The sequence below is a fragment of the Conger conger genome, chromosome 3 (assembly GCF_963514075.1).
Source record: "Conger conger chromosome 3, fConCon1.1, whole genome shotgun sequence".
In the NCBI taxonomy this organism is placed as follows: Eukaryota; Metazoa; Chordata; class Actinopteri; order Anguilliformes; family Congridae; genus Conger; species Conger conger.
This window is the reverse complement of record NC_083762.1, coordinates 38,735,674-38,751,974: the sequence shown is the minus strand read 5'-3', so window position 1 is coordinate 38,751,974 and position 16,301 is coordinate 38,735,674. Positions and strand designations below refer to the sequence as shown.

Genomic DNA, 16,301 nt, shown 5'->3' with positions numbered 1-16,301 from the left:
CGAGGAGAAGGGCCAGACTGGTCAAAGCTGACAGGAAGGTGACAGTAACACAAATAACCACACATTAAACATTGGTATGCATCTCCGAACACACAACACGTCAAACCTCTAAGTGGATAGGCTACAGCAGCAGAAGACTTAATAAGTAAAAATAATAAGTTAAATAAATACCTAATAAAGTGCTCACTGAGTGTATATGGACTGTCAGATTAACTGTCTTATAATAGAAACATTGCTACAGAGGGTGTTTTGGTTAATGAACTCACTCAGTAGCTATAAATAAATTCAGTGAATAAATCTTCTACAGCTGTCCTTTCATGCCATGGCACCATTTCTCTGTCAGAAATACCTACAGACTGGAATATCAGTGCATATTAGAGAATATCACTAAATATCTCCCAGGAAATATTTTATACTTGATATTTACATCAACTCAGGGACGTGGAGTTGAAAAGGTCACAAAACTAATAACGTTGACATTTGTGTCAACAAATTCTCTATAAAGCAGCCTGAATATGAGTGCCTAGCAAATGAAGAAAAAATGATTCATGATGTGGAGGCAGAGGGGAAAATATGTACTTCTCTGTGCTTAGGCCTAGATTGAAACATAACTGAGGTATAACGTTAAAAAGCTTTATGAAAAGAATGCGAAACAGCATTGTGTGTGTATGTGTGTGTTGCGCCCACATGTGTGTAATCATACACTATAAAGATAATGGACAAAGTAACTGTAAAGTCAACCATTGACTTTCTGTGGGTTTGTGAAATGTGTTTTGAAGCAGGGGAAGTGCTGTTTTTGTGCCACTGTGTTGTAGAAATCGGGGCCAGACACTGCACAGTAGGGAAATTGGAAACCCTTATGCTCGTGAAATCTGGGACGGGTCTGGGCACAGCGTGATTGAAATGTCGAGGTGGTAAAGTCTGTGACCTTGATGTCTACTTGACTCATCCTTATCGCTTGCTACTTACAGAATTATCTAATTATCTAACCGTTACAGATATATTCTCAGAGCGCTGAGGAACGTGGTTTGAAATGAGACGTTTGGATAATGCCCAGAATTACATAGAAAAAAAAGTATAAAACCTCTTATAATGTGCTATAATTCAAGAGTCATGGGAAAGTGTCAGACCGCCTAATAGGCTCACAATCAATTGTGGTGCCAGATGGTGATAGACAGCGAATGCAAGCAAAACGAGAAAACGTGAGGTAATTGCAACAAACAAGATAAATAGCAGCCATGTCAGGTTTTCATGAATCCCTAGAGGCTTTCAATTTTAAGATATTGCTCAACTTGAACTGCGGGCCTTAAATGAAAAATACACCCGCCAGTTTGACGAATCCATATCGCCATAGAATGAAGTATCTTTCCAATTCCCTTAACAAGACTGTTACAAAGCTGTGATAAAATCATATGACTGATATGTATTGTGGTGTAAAATGTGACATAAAATGTAATATGTGTTGTGGCGTAAAAGTAAAAATCTGCATGCCAGATTATAAGCGTAGAGGCAAAGGTTCATCTGATCGAGGATTACGGAATGTACATAACTGACAAGCCATTAACCACGTTTCACAGGTTTTTCATTTACCGAATAACGTTAGTTAGGTAGCCATATGTTTTGGGAGTTGAAGTTGCCAGCTTTATTTGCATATTGGACTAGCTGATATACGATAGCAAATAAGCGTTAGGGAAGTTAGGTTGGAGTAGGTAGGCACTTTTTGCTTGCTGCTAACTAATTCATTGGTCAAAAAAAAAGGAAGAGGAAGATAGATCAATTAGTACACTTTTTTTCAGAACATACTATAATGGATTCAACACGAATGATGATGCTATGACATGGGATATGTGTGATGGTAGGCTACATGCTTTAGCCAACGTGACACTGAGGGTGTGACAGAGCAGAGTGCAGCCCGCCCCTTTGTGCTGTAACATCTCTCAGGTCAGTCAAGCGTCTGTAATCTGCTCGCGCCGGCTGCAAAGGCCCTCTGGCATAATAACTGTGCTTCTCAGCTGGCAAATCGGCAGCTGGCTACGTGCTTAGAGAGTACACTGACAGCGGCTTCTGGCTACGTGCTTATGAGAGAACACTGACAGCGGCTGGAAAAAACAGCTCCAGCTCTAGCTGGTAGCTGAGTGACCAGGTCAGACCAGCTCCATACTCAACATGGTTTAGCTGGGTGACAAGTTCAGACCGGCTCCATACTCAACATGGTTTAGCTGGTTGACCAGTTCAGACCAGCTCCACACTCAACATGGTTTAGCTGGGTGACCAGTTCAGACCAGCTCCCAGCTCGACATGGTTGTACCAGCTCAAGCAATGTTTTGGAACTTCTCAGACAAGCTACCAGCACTAGCTGGTTGACCAGCTCATACCCAGCTAGACCAGCGTTATGACCAGCTTGACTGGTTTAGCAGCAGGGTCCTAAAAGAGGGCAGCAGGCCTCTGAAGGATGCAGCCAAGAAAAAGAGACAATGGGGGGGGCGCTACATCATGGAGAGAAGGGGTCCCCAGGCCTGGTGCTGAAGCTGCACATAGAAGGGGCTCTGTTTGTCACGCTAACCAGCTCTCTTTCTTCCCGGTGCTGTTGAGCAGAGGGACCAGCGTGACCAATGACTTTGCGCTCAGGGCTTCACCAGCAGATATAAGTTACCGCGCACCGCGAGAAATCCATCTTCGCTGACAAACAGCGCCAGCTCCATTTCTCCACGTCGGTGTGCTGCAAACAATACGGTTTGTCTCTTTTAGACCAGAGCTTTTCCACCCTCCTGAAATATCGCCGGTCCGCTCGACGCTCTTTTCTTCTGTGCCGGCGTAGGCTAATAAAAGCACATCAGCCGGATATTCGGTCACAACGGTCACGGGCACTCACATGGGTCGCTTACTTTCACTGCTACAAACAAAACGAATAACCCCAACCGCGACCAAAATCCTCCTTTCGAAAAAAAAACCCCCCAGCCTCGTGGGTTTTTCGAGACCGTCGGTCGTGTTTATAAAATGTCAGCGCTGGCTTGTGTCTGCCTGCCTCTGCCTCTAGTGATTTTTTCCCCCCCTGGATGTCTTGTCATTTCCTGCGGGGGATGAAAGTAATCCTTTGGGCTGAGATAACAAGACGCTGGCAGGCGATAGCTAGCCCGCCACCCTCCCCTCCGCAGGTATATCGAGATTCATCAGCCTTGGGACCGTGCCCCTGACCCGTGTGTACTGGAACAGGCACAGACAAACCCAAAGGGAGAGGCCTGGAATTACCCAGGCTAGAGTAATGGCGCCTGGACGCCGCAGCACCATTCCCCCGCATGCTGCAATTTCCACCTGGGGGAGAAAACCTCATTACAGTGCAGTTGTTCCCCTTCGCTTCAAGATCACGTCGTCATTGAGGGCACCGAGGAAACTCAGGCAGGCGCGCCGATTTTACACACGTGTTTCCGGTCACACCTACAGCTGAGGAAATTAACATTAACTGCCAATTACCGGAATTTTCCCCTCGAGTCTACAGACTCACTACACGGACGGCGAGAGCAAAGCAACAATTTCACAGGAATAAAGTGCCGTCGGAACCCGTGAAAGCTTCGTTGTTTATCTTATTACGCGCATGCCTTGTCGATATGGAGAGCAGTATCGCGCATTGGACACGAGTAACGCGGTGAAAGATGTGTCTCCGCGCAGAGGGATGCTGCTGTGTAACAAATCAGAAGCGCGCGTTCCCTTGAGTGCAGGATCCGGGAGATCGGCATGCGGGGTTCAACCCAGGGAGATCCGTTAATCAAACAGCGGGCTTTAGTGCTCCGCTCACGGCTGTTGCGCGCTCTTTGAGTAGGATTTAGCCAGGAGTTGTGAATCAAGGCTGTTTTTTTTTGCGCTCGTATAAAAATGCGAGCGTGGTCATTTTTATAAATTTGTCATTAAAAAAAGGTGCTCTTCAAGGTCATTTGCTGCACACTGCTGCCATGACAAATGACTGCCCGCAATCCCCCAGCCTCTAACTCCTAACGCTCGGGGAAAATAAAACAGAAAAGCACTTAAATGGGAACCTTTTTATTGTTCTGTTATGGGCGAAAGAGAGGACGGCTGTATGAATATTACCAAATATCCTACATTGCCGTTTATTTATAAACAGTCATTTTCATAGAATGTGATGATTTTAAAAAAGCTCAAATCCGGTGCCTATCAGAAATCTGAGACAGGCAGACCGTGAAAACCGTTATTCCGATATTTTTCATTTCTCTATTTGTCTTCCGGAGTGTAGCTTATCAGTGAAATATGTGTCTGAGTCATGGGGTTTATTGACTTTTTTTTACGGATTCAGCAAGGCGAGGGGTGAATATTAATCTCATGCACGGGACAGAGTACCGTGTTGTGGGTTTAATTGACATTCTTGGATCCAAAACGAAAGCTACCGCCCAGCTGTTAAAAAGCCTCATGCCTCCAAGTTCTAATTTGTCATATTGATCAACAGCTTCTAACTGCATTGTAATAAAATTCTCTGTCCATATTGACAAATCTAGATAACACCTCCATAAACTTCATATAGTAAATTAAGCATCGTGGAAAAAAAAAAAAGAAAAACAGAAAACAACTGTATATGTTATTGCATTTATATTAACTCATAGGAAGTAATCCTCTGACACCTATTATTTATTTTCATTGTTTTTAGTCGAGGGGGTAGAGCTCAGAATAATATTCTTTTAACTCTAACCTTAGGGCTTGTTGTGGATATGGTATATCTCCAGGGCTGTATGCACTACTGTATACAGCTATGGATTTTTAGCAGTAGAAATAATACTTAAATAATACTGACCAGCATTAAAACAAGAACGCTTCCTCGGCTAAACTGGGACTTCATACAGACAAAGGATTCCTCTGTATGTCTTCTGTCAGGCTTAAGTCCTAAATTAATTTTGCTGGCCTTTCAGTGACAGGTAACATCAACATTTCATCATATATTTAGGCCGGGAATTTCTGGGTTATTATCTCGGCAGACATGCTCACTAGCACTCGCTCTTTCTATTTTTGTCTCGTTCTCTAGCTCGGTCCCTCTGCCCCCCTCCCCCGCTGGTAAGGATCCCTGTGTGCCTCTGTTAGATGTGACACTGAGCTGGCAACCACTGAACACCTCTGAACAAAAAGGCCTGAGTTATATAGGCCCCTGATAAAATATTGATCTCAACTGCTGTGTCAGCCCCTAATTCTCTTACAAACATGAGAACCCTTCTCCCCAAGCTCTTGTTTGCTGAGCGCTACGTGAAACACCCCCTAACGACACTTATATTAAGAACAGAAACACGCTGACAAGGACTTCAAGTTACAACCCATTGTTTCCCTTTATTCACTCTTGTCAGTTCAATTTGAAAGTCACATTCCCCTAGTGCAGTTGACTGGCTTAGCATGATGGTATTTCCTATTGTAATCCATTCCTGCCTGTTAGCAGATCAGCAAAACATTGTTCTCTTATCGATTAGGTCTGAAAAGTCTTTCTCTGGAAACCCCATAGTATTTTAAGTGGCTTGGGGTTATCTCCATAGGAACACCCTTTACAGAAATAAATGTCTGTCTCCAAATATTAAACTTCCATTGTTTAATCTTTAATTCTATAATGGAGAAGGCCCAGACTGGTCAAAGCTGACAGGAAGGTGACAGTAATGAAGAGCATACAGAAGAGCATCTCTGAACACACAACGGATCATAACTCATAAGTCAATAGGCTACGGCAGTAGAAGACCAATAACTCCAACAAATAGTCTAATGAAAGTCTAATAAATGCCTAATAATGTGCTCACTGCGTGTATATTTGTGTTGGTGTTATGTCATGTGGTCTTCTTTCGTGTTTTCCAGAACTAAATGGAGTGAGAGAAGGAGCACCTGGAGAAGGACCCGGAAGCCTGCAGATGTTCCAGTCCAGCCCTGCATTAAAAAATAAACCTCTCTTTCTCTAAAGAGAGCGCCCTCCCTTCACCCCTAAAACAGCCCGTCATTGACAATTAATGTCAAGCGTCACGCGGAGGCAGCATAGCGCTGCGTTGCCGGGATCAACACCACCGATGGGAAGAGAAGCACTTGAAATTCAACGCGCCAAACACAAGTAAATGCTACACAATGCCTTCAAAGGTGTCCTGCCTATACGTCCTGACGGTGGTCTGCTGGGCGAGCGCTCTCTGGTACCTCAGCCTATCGCGGCCCTCGTCCTCCTACGTCGGGCAGCTGACCCTGCCCGCCAGGAAGACGGCCAAGAGCAAGAACGTCACCTTCAGCAACATCCGCACCCGTCCCCTGAACCCGCACGCCTTCGACTTCGTGGTCAACGAGCCCAAGAAGTGCGAGGAGGACGCTCCCTTCCTGGTCATCCTCATCAGCACCACGCACAAGGAGTTCGACGCTCGCCAGGCCATACGCGAGACGTGGGGCGACGAGAGCACCTTCGCCGACATCCGCGTGGTCACCCTCTTCCTGCTGGGCAGGAACACGGACGCCGTGCTCAACCAGATGGTGGAGCAGGAGAGCCAGATCTTCCACGACATCGTGGTGGAGGACTTTGTGGACTCCTACCACAACCTCACCCTCAAGACCTTGATGGGCATGAGGTGGGTGGCCACCTTCTGCCCCAAGGCCAAGTACGTCATGAAGACCGACAGCGACATCTTCGTGAACATGGACAACCTGGTCTACAAGCTCCTGAAGCCCACCACCAAGCCCAGGAGGAGGTACTTCACCGGGTACGTGATCAACGGAGGCCCAATCCGGGACATGCGCAGCAAATGGTACATGTCGCGGGACCTGTACCCTGACAGTAAGTACCCGCCGTTCTGCTCGGGGACGGGGTACGTGTTTTCGGCTGACGTGGCCGAGCTCATCTACAAGACGTCGCTCCACACCAGGCTGCTGCACCTGGAGGACGTGTACGTGGGCCTTTGCCTGCGCAAACTGGGCATCCACCCCTTCCAGAACAGTGGCTTCAACCACTGGAAAATGGCCTACAGCCTCTGCCGCTACCGCAGAGTAATCACCGTGCACCAGATCTCGCCCGAGGAGATGCACAGGGTCTGGAACGACATGTCCAGCAAGAAGCACCTGAGGTGTTAATGACAAACCCTCGCCCCCACCCACCCCGCCTCCTCCCATCTCTGTTTCATAAGCAGCATTGAGTATCGCAGACCCAGGTCGTGTGACCTCAGAGGACTTTGGCGACCGCTATTGTTTTTGTCATATCTTCGGTCGGATCTTAATCCGGTCCTTTGTCAAGGGAGCACTCGGCTGTTTAGGTGCACATTCTAGAAGAAAAAAAAACAACAACAAAAAACAAACACAACACACAAATCACGTTGCACTGCTTGTTTTGTAGTCTTGAAAAATAAGCGATAAACAAAACACGATTCATGTCATTCCCTCGGTATTTCCAATTTGCGCTATTGTAATTATGCACATCTACCAAACTTGGTTAAATTTAGATTCTAGCTTCACATGAAATCTGGGACACATCATGAAAGACTTGAGCTGTTTGTGCTGTAGAATTGTGTTAGACATGGAACATGCCATTTTCCAGGTCAAAGTGACAAGAGGCTGTTTCACTGCACTCCTATGCAGGAGAGCCTGCCAATACTGAAAGAAAGAATGCCTGGCTCTGTGACATTAATTCAGTACTTAATGCACCAATTAGATGCGCCAGCATAACTAATGTGATCGCTCTGCAAACTGAGGCCAAATGAAATTGCAATTAATTAACTCCATATTCTTGTCATATGAAAAAATATATATCTTTGTTGGATGTATTGTAACATATGTTTTAAGACAATGCTATTACATAATAACGGTCATCGTTGTTGCTTCGTGTAAAGAACCAGTTGTGTAAATCTAACAAACGATGCTTAATTAATGTGAAGGCTATTGGATCTTTTTAATTAATTCCTTTAATTTTGTTTCAATTTGTGGGCCTGAACTGCTTCTTTTTGAATAAAGGCCTACAAAGTACCAGACCTTAATGGCTTACTTTGCAAGTATGATGTAATATCATTGTTTTACAATATCAAAATTATTTTCTTACCTTGAGTAAATGATAGTGACATGCTTTACTCGCTTCTATCGGAACTGAGTCCGGTTTGTATGTACAGAGCGTATTAAACCTTTGAACTCAGTTTGTATCTGTTGCTACTGTACATTTCCATTAAGGTGAGTTTAGAAGACTTTTTTGATTAACATTTTGTGCAACATGCCAAAAGGAAACGAGAAATTAGTTATTTGACTTTTTTTTATTTGACAGGACTTTAGCGATTTTAGCCAGTTCAGTGAATTGGAAAACGTGGTGTAAACGTCCATTAACGTTAATGGAAACAGCTGTAATGTGCACAAAACTTATCCCCACACCTTAGCCGCATTAAAAATCGATCATTCTCACATAAAAGTTATTAAGTAACTGTCACTGAAACAGCACACGGGGCAGGCTCAAATTACATGTTATGAATTTTGCTGACAAATCAGACTTTGGAAACAACAATCTTGCTGGCAGTTTTACGCACAAGTAGCAGATACTCTGTAGTGCTCCAAGGTGACTTTGCTGTGACATTTTAATGGAAACATAGGTAATGAGCATATGTACTGTGTACCATTGTATAGGTGACATATTGTATACATTTACATTCCCCAGGGTATCTTCTGTATGTAAAGTACCAATCTTTAATTAAGCACTGCTGTTAAAATGATTGAAAATAAACATTTTCTATATCTTGACCAGATATAGATTGGTTACAAGGGCTGCATTCTGCCCAATTTAATTTAAAGCAATTTCTTTTTAAAGCAAGTTTTTTTTTTATTATTATTCCTCTTGTATTATAAGCTGTTGTGATATTTTAATGTAAAGCATAGGTGAAGAGCCGGCTATCCAAAATGGGATAATTGTATTGTACAGCATTTCTTTTTTTATATTAAAAGTATTATTCTGCACATTTGAAGCATTGCACATTTCATCTGTCTCTTAATATGGAGAATGTCACAATGATTATAAATTGTGATATATAGTGTAAATAAGGATAACCCTGTAACACATAGTATCTGTATCGAGTCCCACATTCAATCTGTGACCAAGCTATGCACGTGACAGGTTGATCAAATTAAACATGTCATCCTAAAAGTAAAATTTGGGTAAAGGGGTAGACGCTACGCTCACTGACCACATCTTGAACAATATATATTTTTCAAATTGTACATTATGCTTCCTTGTCAAACTGTCCGATTCCGTTCACGTCCACCTGAGTGATTGGCCAAACGCGGGCACTGCCAAACAGTCTCACTTGGCAGCGTTTAGCCTACCTAACATGTGCCAAGTTCTGACTGCCAAATTCCATCACCTGCTCCTGGTAAATTGAGACACTTTGACATTTCCTTTGATGGAACGGGCCCGGCTGGTATTACATAGCGAGAACAGTGCTTTCGCTCTGTTAATTTTGTTCAATGAAATTATAGAGGTGTGTGACTATAGTTCACGGTCACAAAGAGAACTGAGAGGTATTCAGTGTGCAGACGCGTGCAGTCTGTTATATGGTCAATTTAGTTCTTGGTCCCCAAAATAGTTACTGTTAGAATAAAATCCATGTTTGTCTAAACATTTAAAAGAATACAAAGCTTAAAGCTGGTGTATGTTTCTTTTATCATTTTTATGAATTTTGTTTTGAAATGACTTCTTTAATTACTGCTGAAATGTGGATAAAAATATCACAAAAAAATAGTGTCAGAGTTCTACGTCAGTTTTTTTTCTTTCTGTTATGCAGTGTGAGCATCGGTGGTCATCCATCCATCCATCCATTATCTTAACCCGCTTATCCTGAACAGGGTCGCAGGGGGGCTGGAGCCTATCCCAGCATACATTGGGCGAAAGGCAGGAATACACCCTGGACAGGTCGCCAGTCCATCGCAGGGCACACACACCATTCACTCACACACTCACACCTATGGGCAATTTAGACTCTCCAATCAGCCTAACCTGCATGTCTTTGGACTGTGGGAGGAAACCGGAGTTCCCGGAGGAAACCCACGCAGACACGGGGAGAACATGCAAACTCCACACAGAGAGGCCCCGGCCGACGGGGATTCGAACCCAGGACTTCCTTGCTGTGAGGCGCATCGGTGGTCAGAAAAGTATTAATTATCCCTCCTTGCACACAATTTCCAAAGTGAAGTTTGATTACAGAGTCAATAAGGAGGACTACTCACTCAAGGAGGAACTGAGTCTGGTTTGTATGTACTGAGCGTATTCATCTTTTGAACGCAGTATGTAACGGTTGCTACTGACATTTCCATTAAGGTGAGGTTAGGAGCCTTTTTTATTAACATTTTGTGCAAAATGCCAAAAGGAAACGAGCGTTTTGTGCATATAAAATGAGTTATTTGACGATTCAGTTAGACATACAACAGAACATACTATAGGAGATAGTCTGAAGTGTGAGCAAATTCAATAAGTCTGAAGACTGTCTATCCAAAGCATTAACATTCAGCTGGTTTCATCCTCTCTTCCATATTCTTTATCTGTGTTGACTAGTGTGGCACTTTGAGTTTATTCTAGACAGTATGTGAGTAGACTTCATAAGTTCATTTTCAATTGTCATCATTTATAAAGCGGTACCATGGGTCCAATTTCGTTTAAAAATATTTATAGACGCGAGTGCCGTGTCATGCAGCAGGACCTCAGAGATGTTAATCGAATCAAATCAAATCAAATTTATTTGTATAGAGCAATTACAGTTTGTCATAATACGGTTTTACAATGGACCTGGGCCTAATTCCCCACAAGAGCAAGCCTGGGGTGATGGTGACAAGGAGAAACTCCCTAGGCAGAATAGATCGGAAGAAATCTTGTGGGGAAACGAACTGAAGAGGGGGAGTCCATGGTCATATCAGGCTCAGGGTGAATAGCTTCAACGTTATGAGCAGACCAAACCCAGAAATAGCATACTCCAAGCCCCTCATCGTCACCAATGCAAAAATGCAATAACTGAAATATGTTAAGATAAGATTTCTTTTTTTATCCAAATAATTTTCATTATTATTATTTTTTCATTTAAATTATTAAAAGATGCACTCTTTAAAAAAAAACAAAAAAAACAACAACAGCTCAAGCTAGGTTTTGAAACAGCTGGTTGACCAGTTCAGACCAACTCCATACTCAACATGGTTTGACCAGCTCAAGCTGTGTCTTGAAACAGCTGGTAGATGGTATTTCAAGGAAATTTCATGGAAATTAGAGAAGAGTATTCCTTGATATTATCTGCAATCAAATTACTGTATGTGAGAACGATAGTCCCTTTCTCTCAGTTGTTATTTCAGGCATTACAGTAAAGAGTTAAAATAAGATGTGCTGTATGATAATCACTGGATAGCTATTTACTCTGAAATCCTCCTGCACAAAAGCATTTCCTAAACTGAAGGAAAGAACTCATTTCAGATATACTTTCGACTGCAATGATAAATCAATAAAAATCTATAGCTGTTTCACTCATAAAGTGCAGCCATCAGTCATGTAGTTTTGATGGGTGGAGAATTACTGCGGCACCCGAAGCAGGACTGGTTCACCTAAAATGCCTTGTAACACTCACAATAATATGAAAACTGAGCGGGTGGGGAAATGTTCATACTTCTACACATTCTAAAATTGTATTTTTATCAGTCCGTTAGTTTTTTTGGGGATTAGCTACAAGAAGTCCACTTACAAGCAACTGAATTCTCTGAGCCAGTGAAGAAATCACAAAACAAGAATGTGTGCCTACCGGATATGTATTTCAAACTAATAACTTCCAGATAGTTGTCTTTTAGATGATTAATCGAATCCTTAAAATGAGGTGCACAAACAAAATGGAGGTGACATAATAAACCGTTAATAGTGCCGCAGAACAGAATGTCAATTTGCATTCGGTTTTACACCCAATTGTTCAGAAGAGAATATATTTTTTGATATCTGAGATGAACACTCCAGCTTGTGCGAAAACAATTATGTAAAACAGCTCTCAGAATGCTGCTCTCATCAAATTAGTCCAGTGGAGTGTCTTCTACGGCAAATATATCTATTTCGACAAGTAAATACAAGTTATCCTCATTGTCCATCAATGGCTTTTTGTTCTTGCGAGGTTCAAGGAAATAACTGTTCTGAGGTGCATTGTCTGAGAATGCTACTTAGATGTTATAGGAGAGCAAATGCTTAGAAGGTTCCGGAATGGCAAAATGCTGGAAGAGGTTACAGATGTTTCTGTGTGTTTCAATAACGCAGAGGCATAAAGCAAACTGCTTCACTATAAAGTCTCTGCCTAATTTTCACAATCCAGCAGTTTGATCGTAAAAGGTAAAAGCCTGTAAAAAAAGATGTACCCATGAATGCTGTACGTGTAACCTTCTAAAACACTCACAATAAATGCTTTTCTGCAGCCAAGATCCAGCAGTGAATGTTGGGAAAGGCATCCCAAAAGTCTTGAATTCTAGCTCTGCTTTAAAATCTCTCAAGTGGTGCTTTTCTGTCCTTATGAAACATGCACTAAGGGAAAACGTGACTCCAGCGCTAGTGTATTAATAACATTTGTCATTATGAAGGATTGTTTTTTAATATAATGAATGTAAAAACATGAGTAGCTCGTGTAGCACTTTTATTAAGAGCACTTCCCAGAATAGCTACGTTTTCCCCAGTTGACATAAACCCAGAATAGTGCACTTCAAACTAGCTAATGCTAATGTAGTTTTACCATATAGTTATACCCACAAGATTGTCAACTGTAATTTGGTACAGTAATGCTCCTCAGTTCACATGTATGTGCCTGTAGAGAAATTTCACTCTTCAAGCCTGCTTTTGTTGGAGTTTACTGGCCTGCAGAAGTGTTTGGTTTGTTAAGGGCAGAGGTGTAAAATCCAGGTTCAGAAAGTAAAAGTCCTCCCCACGATTTTGTTCCAAACACGAAGATTTGACAACTAGCACAATTCTTCAGCCAGGGGGTAGAGGCAATTTTTTTAAATCAGCTGGCTGAGTTCATGGGTGGTAGAATACATGGCAGGACTTTCTGACTTTCTGAATCTTACTCCACTGCTGAAGGGATGGATGCTATGTTTCCAGTTCAAACTAACGGCGGCGATGGAGGAAGACGTTTTAAAACACTGCTTTTAGCCTCGCTACAGCAAAAACATGTCCTCAGGTACGCCGCGAGCATAAACACAGATTTTCAGAGAGTGTTTTCAAAACGGGGTTTTGAAAGCTTAGCTCCACAGGTGCACATTTTGCTCTTAAATCAAGTGGAACAATAGGATTGTGAATTGGGCTGCAACCGTAGCCTAACTTGCTATTTTCTCATGGTAGGACTTTCTCTCCTCCTCCCCCGCCATTACCGCTTTCACCCCCGTGACTTTCAGTGCGAAGAAATGGGATGTCAATCACGGAGAGGAAACTAGCCTTCAGCAGATTGACCTTCACCTTGCTTACGGCTGTTAAAAAACCGTCGTGCACTTTGAAACGAATCGCACCTTTAGCACGGACAACGAGAAATCAAAAACACCATTGTTTTTTAACAGCAATATTTTATTTGCCTTTTTCCTGACATTTTAAATAATGCTTATAAGGGGACAGGATTAATATGCAGACACTGTATATACTACTATATATAGAAAACACAATAACAAACAGCTTGGGAATTAATTAGTTAATAGTATTACTTAAATAGTTTAAAAAATACTTGAGAGCTACTGTACTTATCGGACAAATGATGACTCAATATTCTTCAGTAGGTTTTGTTTTCAGGTACATCATTATACAGTATATTTCTGAGACTAAATGTGTTTCAGAAAGACACCATTTCTGCAATGCAGTAAGATATAAGCATATTTTTCAGTATTCAAGTTCTGTAAAATCTATGTATTGCAGTTTATGTGTTATTTAATAGTTATGGTATCTTTTTTACGGCTGACAATGCTTACAGGTTCAATTCTGTGCAGAAATCATAGGGTGAATCGCCCAAGGAGGGCATACTGTACATATACTGCGGCTAAAAGTGCACGATAGCTTTTCTGTCAAAGCTTGCAATCAATGGTGAAATACTCATTTCAACAGAATATCTGTAAGAGGACAAGGCTGTAATGGAAATGCCATACTCTAATGATCAACAATCAGAGATATTGCAGAAACTGTTACTGTCCATTAAGGTGACGGACGTTGTTTATCATGAGCTGCCTAGCCTATGGCTTTGTGCTATGAACACCACACGATGTGTTTTAAGGGTCGGGTCTCTTCCTTCCTTATCGTATGAACCATGAACGCGTTCTCTTTGAAGCCCGTTGTGGTCAGGCTGCGAAATGCTGCCAAAATCTTCAGGCACAATTTGATGAGCAAGGCACCTCCAGCGTTTTTGTTCTTTGTTAAATATATATTTTATTATTATTTTCAACACTGACTTTTTAAAAAAGCGATTTTACGGCTCACTCCTATTCTGCCGTCTCATTTTCCCGTTTTGCTTGGATTAATCTTTGTTCGAGACACTGTACAGTTCATTAAATTGAATTCAACAATTATAATGTAGCCATCAAAATGTGGTTTGAAACAAACTTTACATTCTGACAGTGAGTACTATTCCCGCTAATTGCTTTTTACATCAATTGTACGTTCCGTAATGCACGTGATGAAGACGCGAGCGCTTTACTTTGAAAATGGGAACAAAACACGGAGGAAAGTATCCTCAGTTCAATAAATAAGGGAAGTTAAAGCTACACTGAAAGGAGAGGTATGACAATAGCACAGCCTCCTCTAAAATGACTATACCACCTGAGTTTATATACCAATATACCCCAGTTCTTTCAGTTCTGGTCCTTGTAAAGGGAGTCGAAGGTGAAGTGACAGCCATATCATTTTCTAGTGTTAATGTAGAATTAAAACAGAGTTACAACATGGTTCTGACATAGTGCTAGAAGAGCTGCAGCATAATTATAGTGGGGGGTTTTAGCAGAGAGTTCTAGCAGAGTTTCAGCAGAGATCCCACGGAGTTACAGTGGAATTTTTACTTCTAGCAGAGCTCTGGTAGAATTCCAGAAGCATCCTACTGGCGTTCTGCTCCGATGAGCAGCAGGGGGAACCGCAGGATAGAGAGGCTCGCAGTGCCTGGCTGTGCTTCTCCTGTGCGTCTGCCGCGAGCCCAAATCCGCCCACTTCCACACCCGTACCAGGCCAGGAGCGATCAGCTGACGCTCAGCTGGGCGAAGCCCACCAGCTTCACCTCATCGAACGTCTCCGCGCCTTCACTGCCTGAAGCCTACGGGAGGGGGAAAAGGGGACAGTCAATCACAAACACAGCAGAGCATTTCCAGTCAAATCACAATCCGCTCGGGATTACTTCTGATTATCTGCGATTACCGACAAAAACTTCCTGTCACATCCTGTCACTGCAAAAAACAACTGTCTTAACATGCACTTTAGTGTGGTAATAAGACATAAGATCAAACTATTTCCTCTATGCTTGACATGTGAAATTTTGGCAAATCCTGAAATGTGTCAAACTGTCCTCATTGTCAATAGTTTTTGTCTTATTTAGGTTTTTGCAGTGAACTATCTACTGCTTTTGCTTTAGTAGCACACCCCACAGTGATCTGAAATATAATGTCAATTATACATTTTAACATGCAAATGAGCTGAGGAGCAGTAAAAAAAACAAAAAAAACATAACTTTTATAGAAGCTATCCATAAAAGTTTAATGAGGAGAACTTTTTGAAGTTTTTTTTCCCGGTGTATTAAACCTCGGCTTCTGAACTCTCTTTTTTTCCCGGTTTCTAGTGGTTTCCGCAGGCACGTCTGACCCGCAGATCAATCCCAGCAGCATCGAGCGCCGACTACCAGAGCGCCGGCTTTGTTGCTACGCGCCAGCTGTTGTGTTGTCAAACATCACAAGTAGTTTTCCAGCATGCTCAGCGTGGGAACAGGCACAATTCGAATTAAATATATAAACTGACAAACCAAAACAATTTATGCTATTGCTCCTCTGCATCGTTGGGCATTGGCTTCTAATGGCCGCTTTGTCTTCGCTGATTACTGCTGCCGTACACAAATTCTCCGTAATTATCAGTGGATTCTCACCGGCAGTAATGAAATCACATGCAATTTGCATTTGGGCGCAGTTCACCAGCGCTGTATGAAATACCTGAAATTGAATGAAATTCGAATGGGTTTAATTATGGTTGTGCCAATACATTAGCGACTAGCGATTCCTCATCAGCGTGACACTGCCTTGTGCATTCTCACTCCCGGCGTAGAAGCCACCTGCCTCTCCACAGGCAGCGAGACACATCCACAGGGACACGTTCA

At 42.4% G+C, this 16,301-nt stretch overlaps 2 protein-coding genes across 4 annotated transcripts in view; one reads left to right on the top strand and one right to left on the bottom strand.

Moving 5' to 3' along the window:
• b3galt1b (UDP-Gal:betaGlcNAc beta 1,3-galactosyltransferase, polypeptide 1b) overlaps nucleotides 1-8,933 on the top strand; it is a 156,897-nt gene extending 147,964 nt beyond the window's left edge. For all 3 annotated transcript variants that reach the window (XM_061235951.1, XM_061235950.1, XM_061235952.1), the window contains one exon: nucleotides 5,833-8,933. In XM_061235951.1, coding sequence (XP_061091935.1) covers nucleotides 6,094-7,077 — 984 coding nt within the window. In that variant the 5' untranslated portion in view covers nucleotides 5,833-6,093 and the 3' untranslated portion in view covers nucleotides 7,078-8,933. The remainder of the gene's footprint in view (nucleotides 1-5,832) is intronic.
• Nucleotides 8,934-13,513: 4,580 nt separating this feature from the next.
• The window catches only part of stk39 (serine threonine kinase 39), a 71,957-nt gene continuing 69,169 nt past the window's right edge, over nucleotides 13,514-16,301 (bottom strand). Inside the window, exon 18 of the mRNA XM_061235706.1 lies at nucleotides 13,514-15,254. Coding sequence (XP_061091690.1) covers nucleotides 15,180-15,254 — 75 coding nt within the window. The 3' untranslated portion in view covers nucleotides 13,514-15,179. The remainder of the gene's footprint in view (nucleotides 15,255-16,301) is intronic.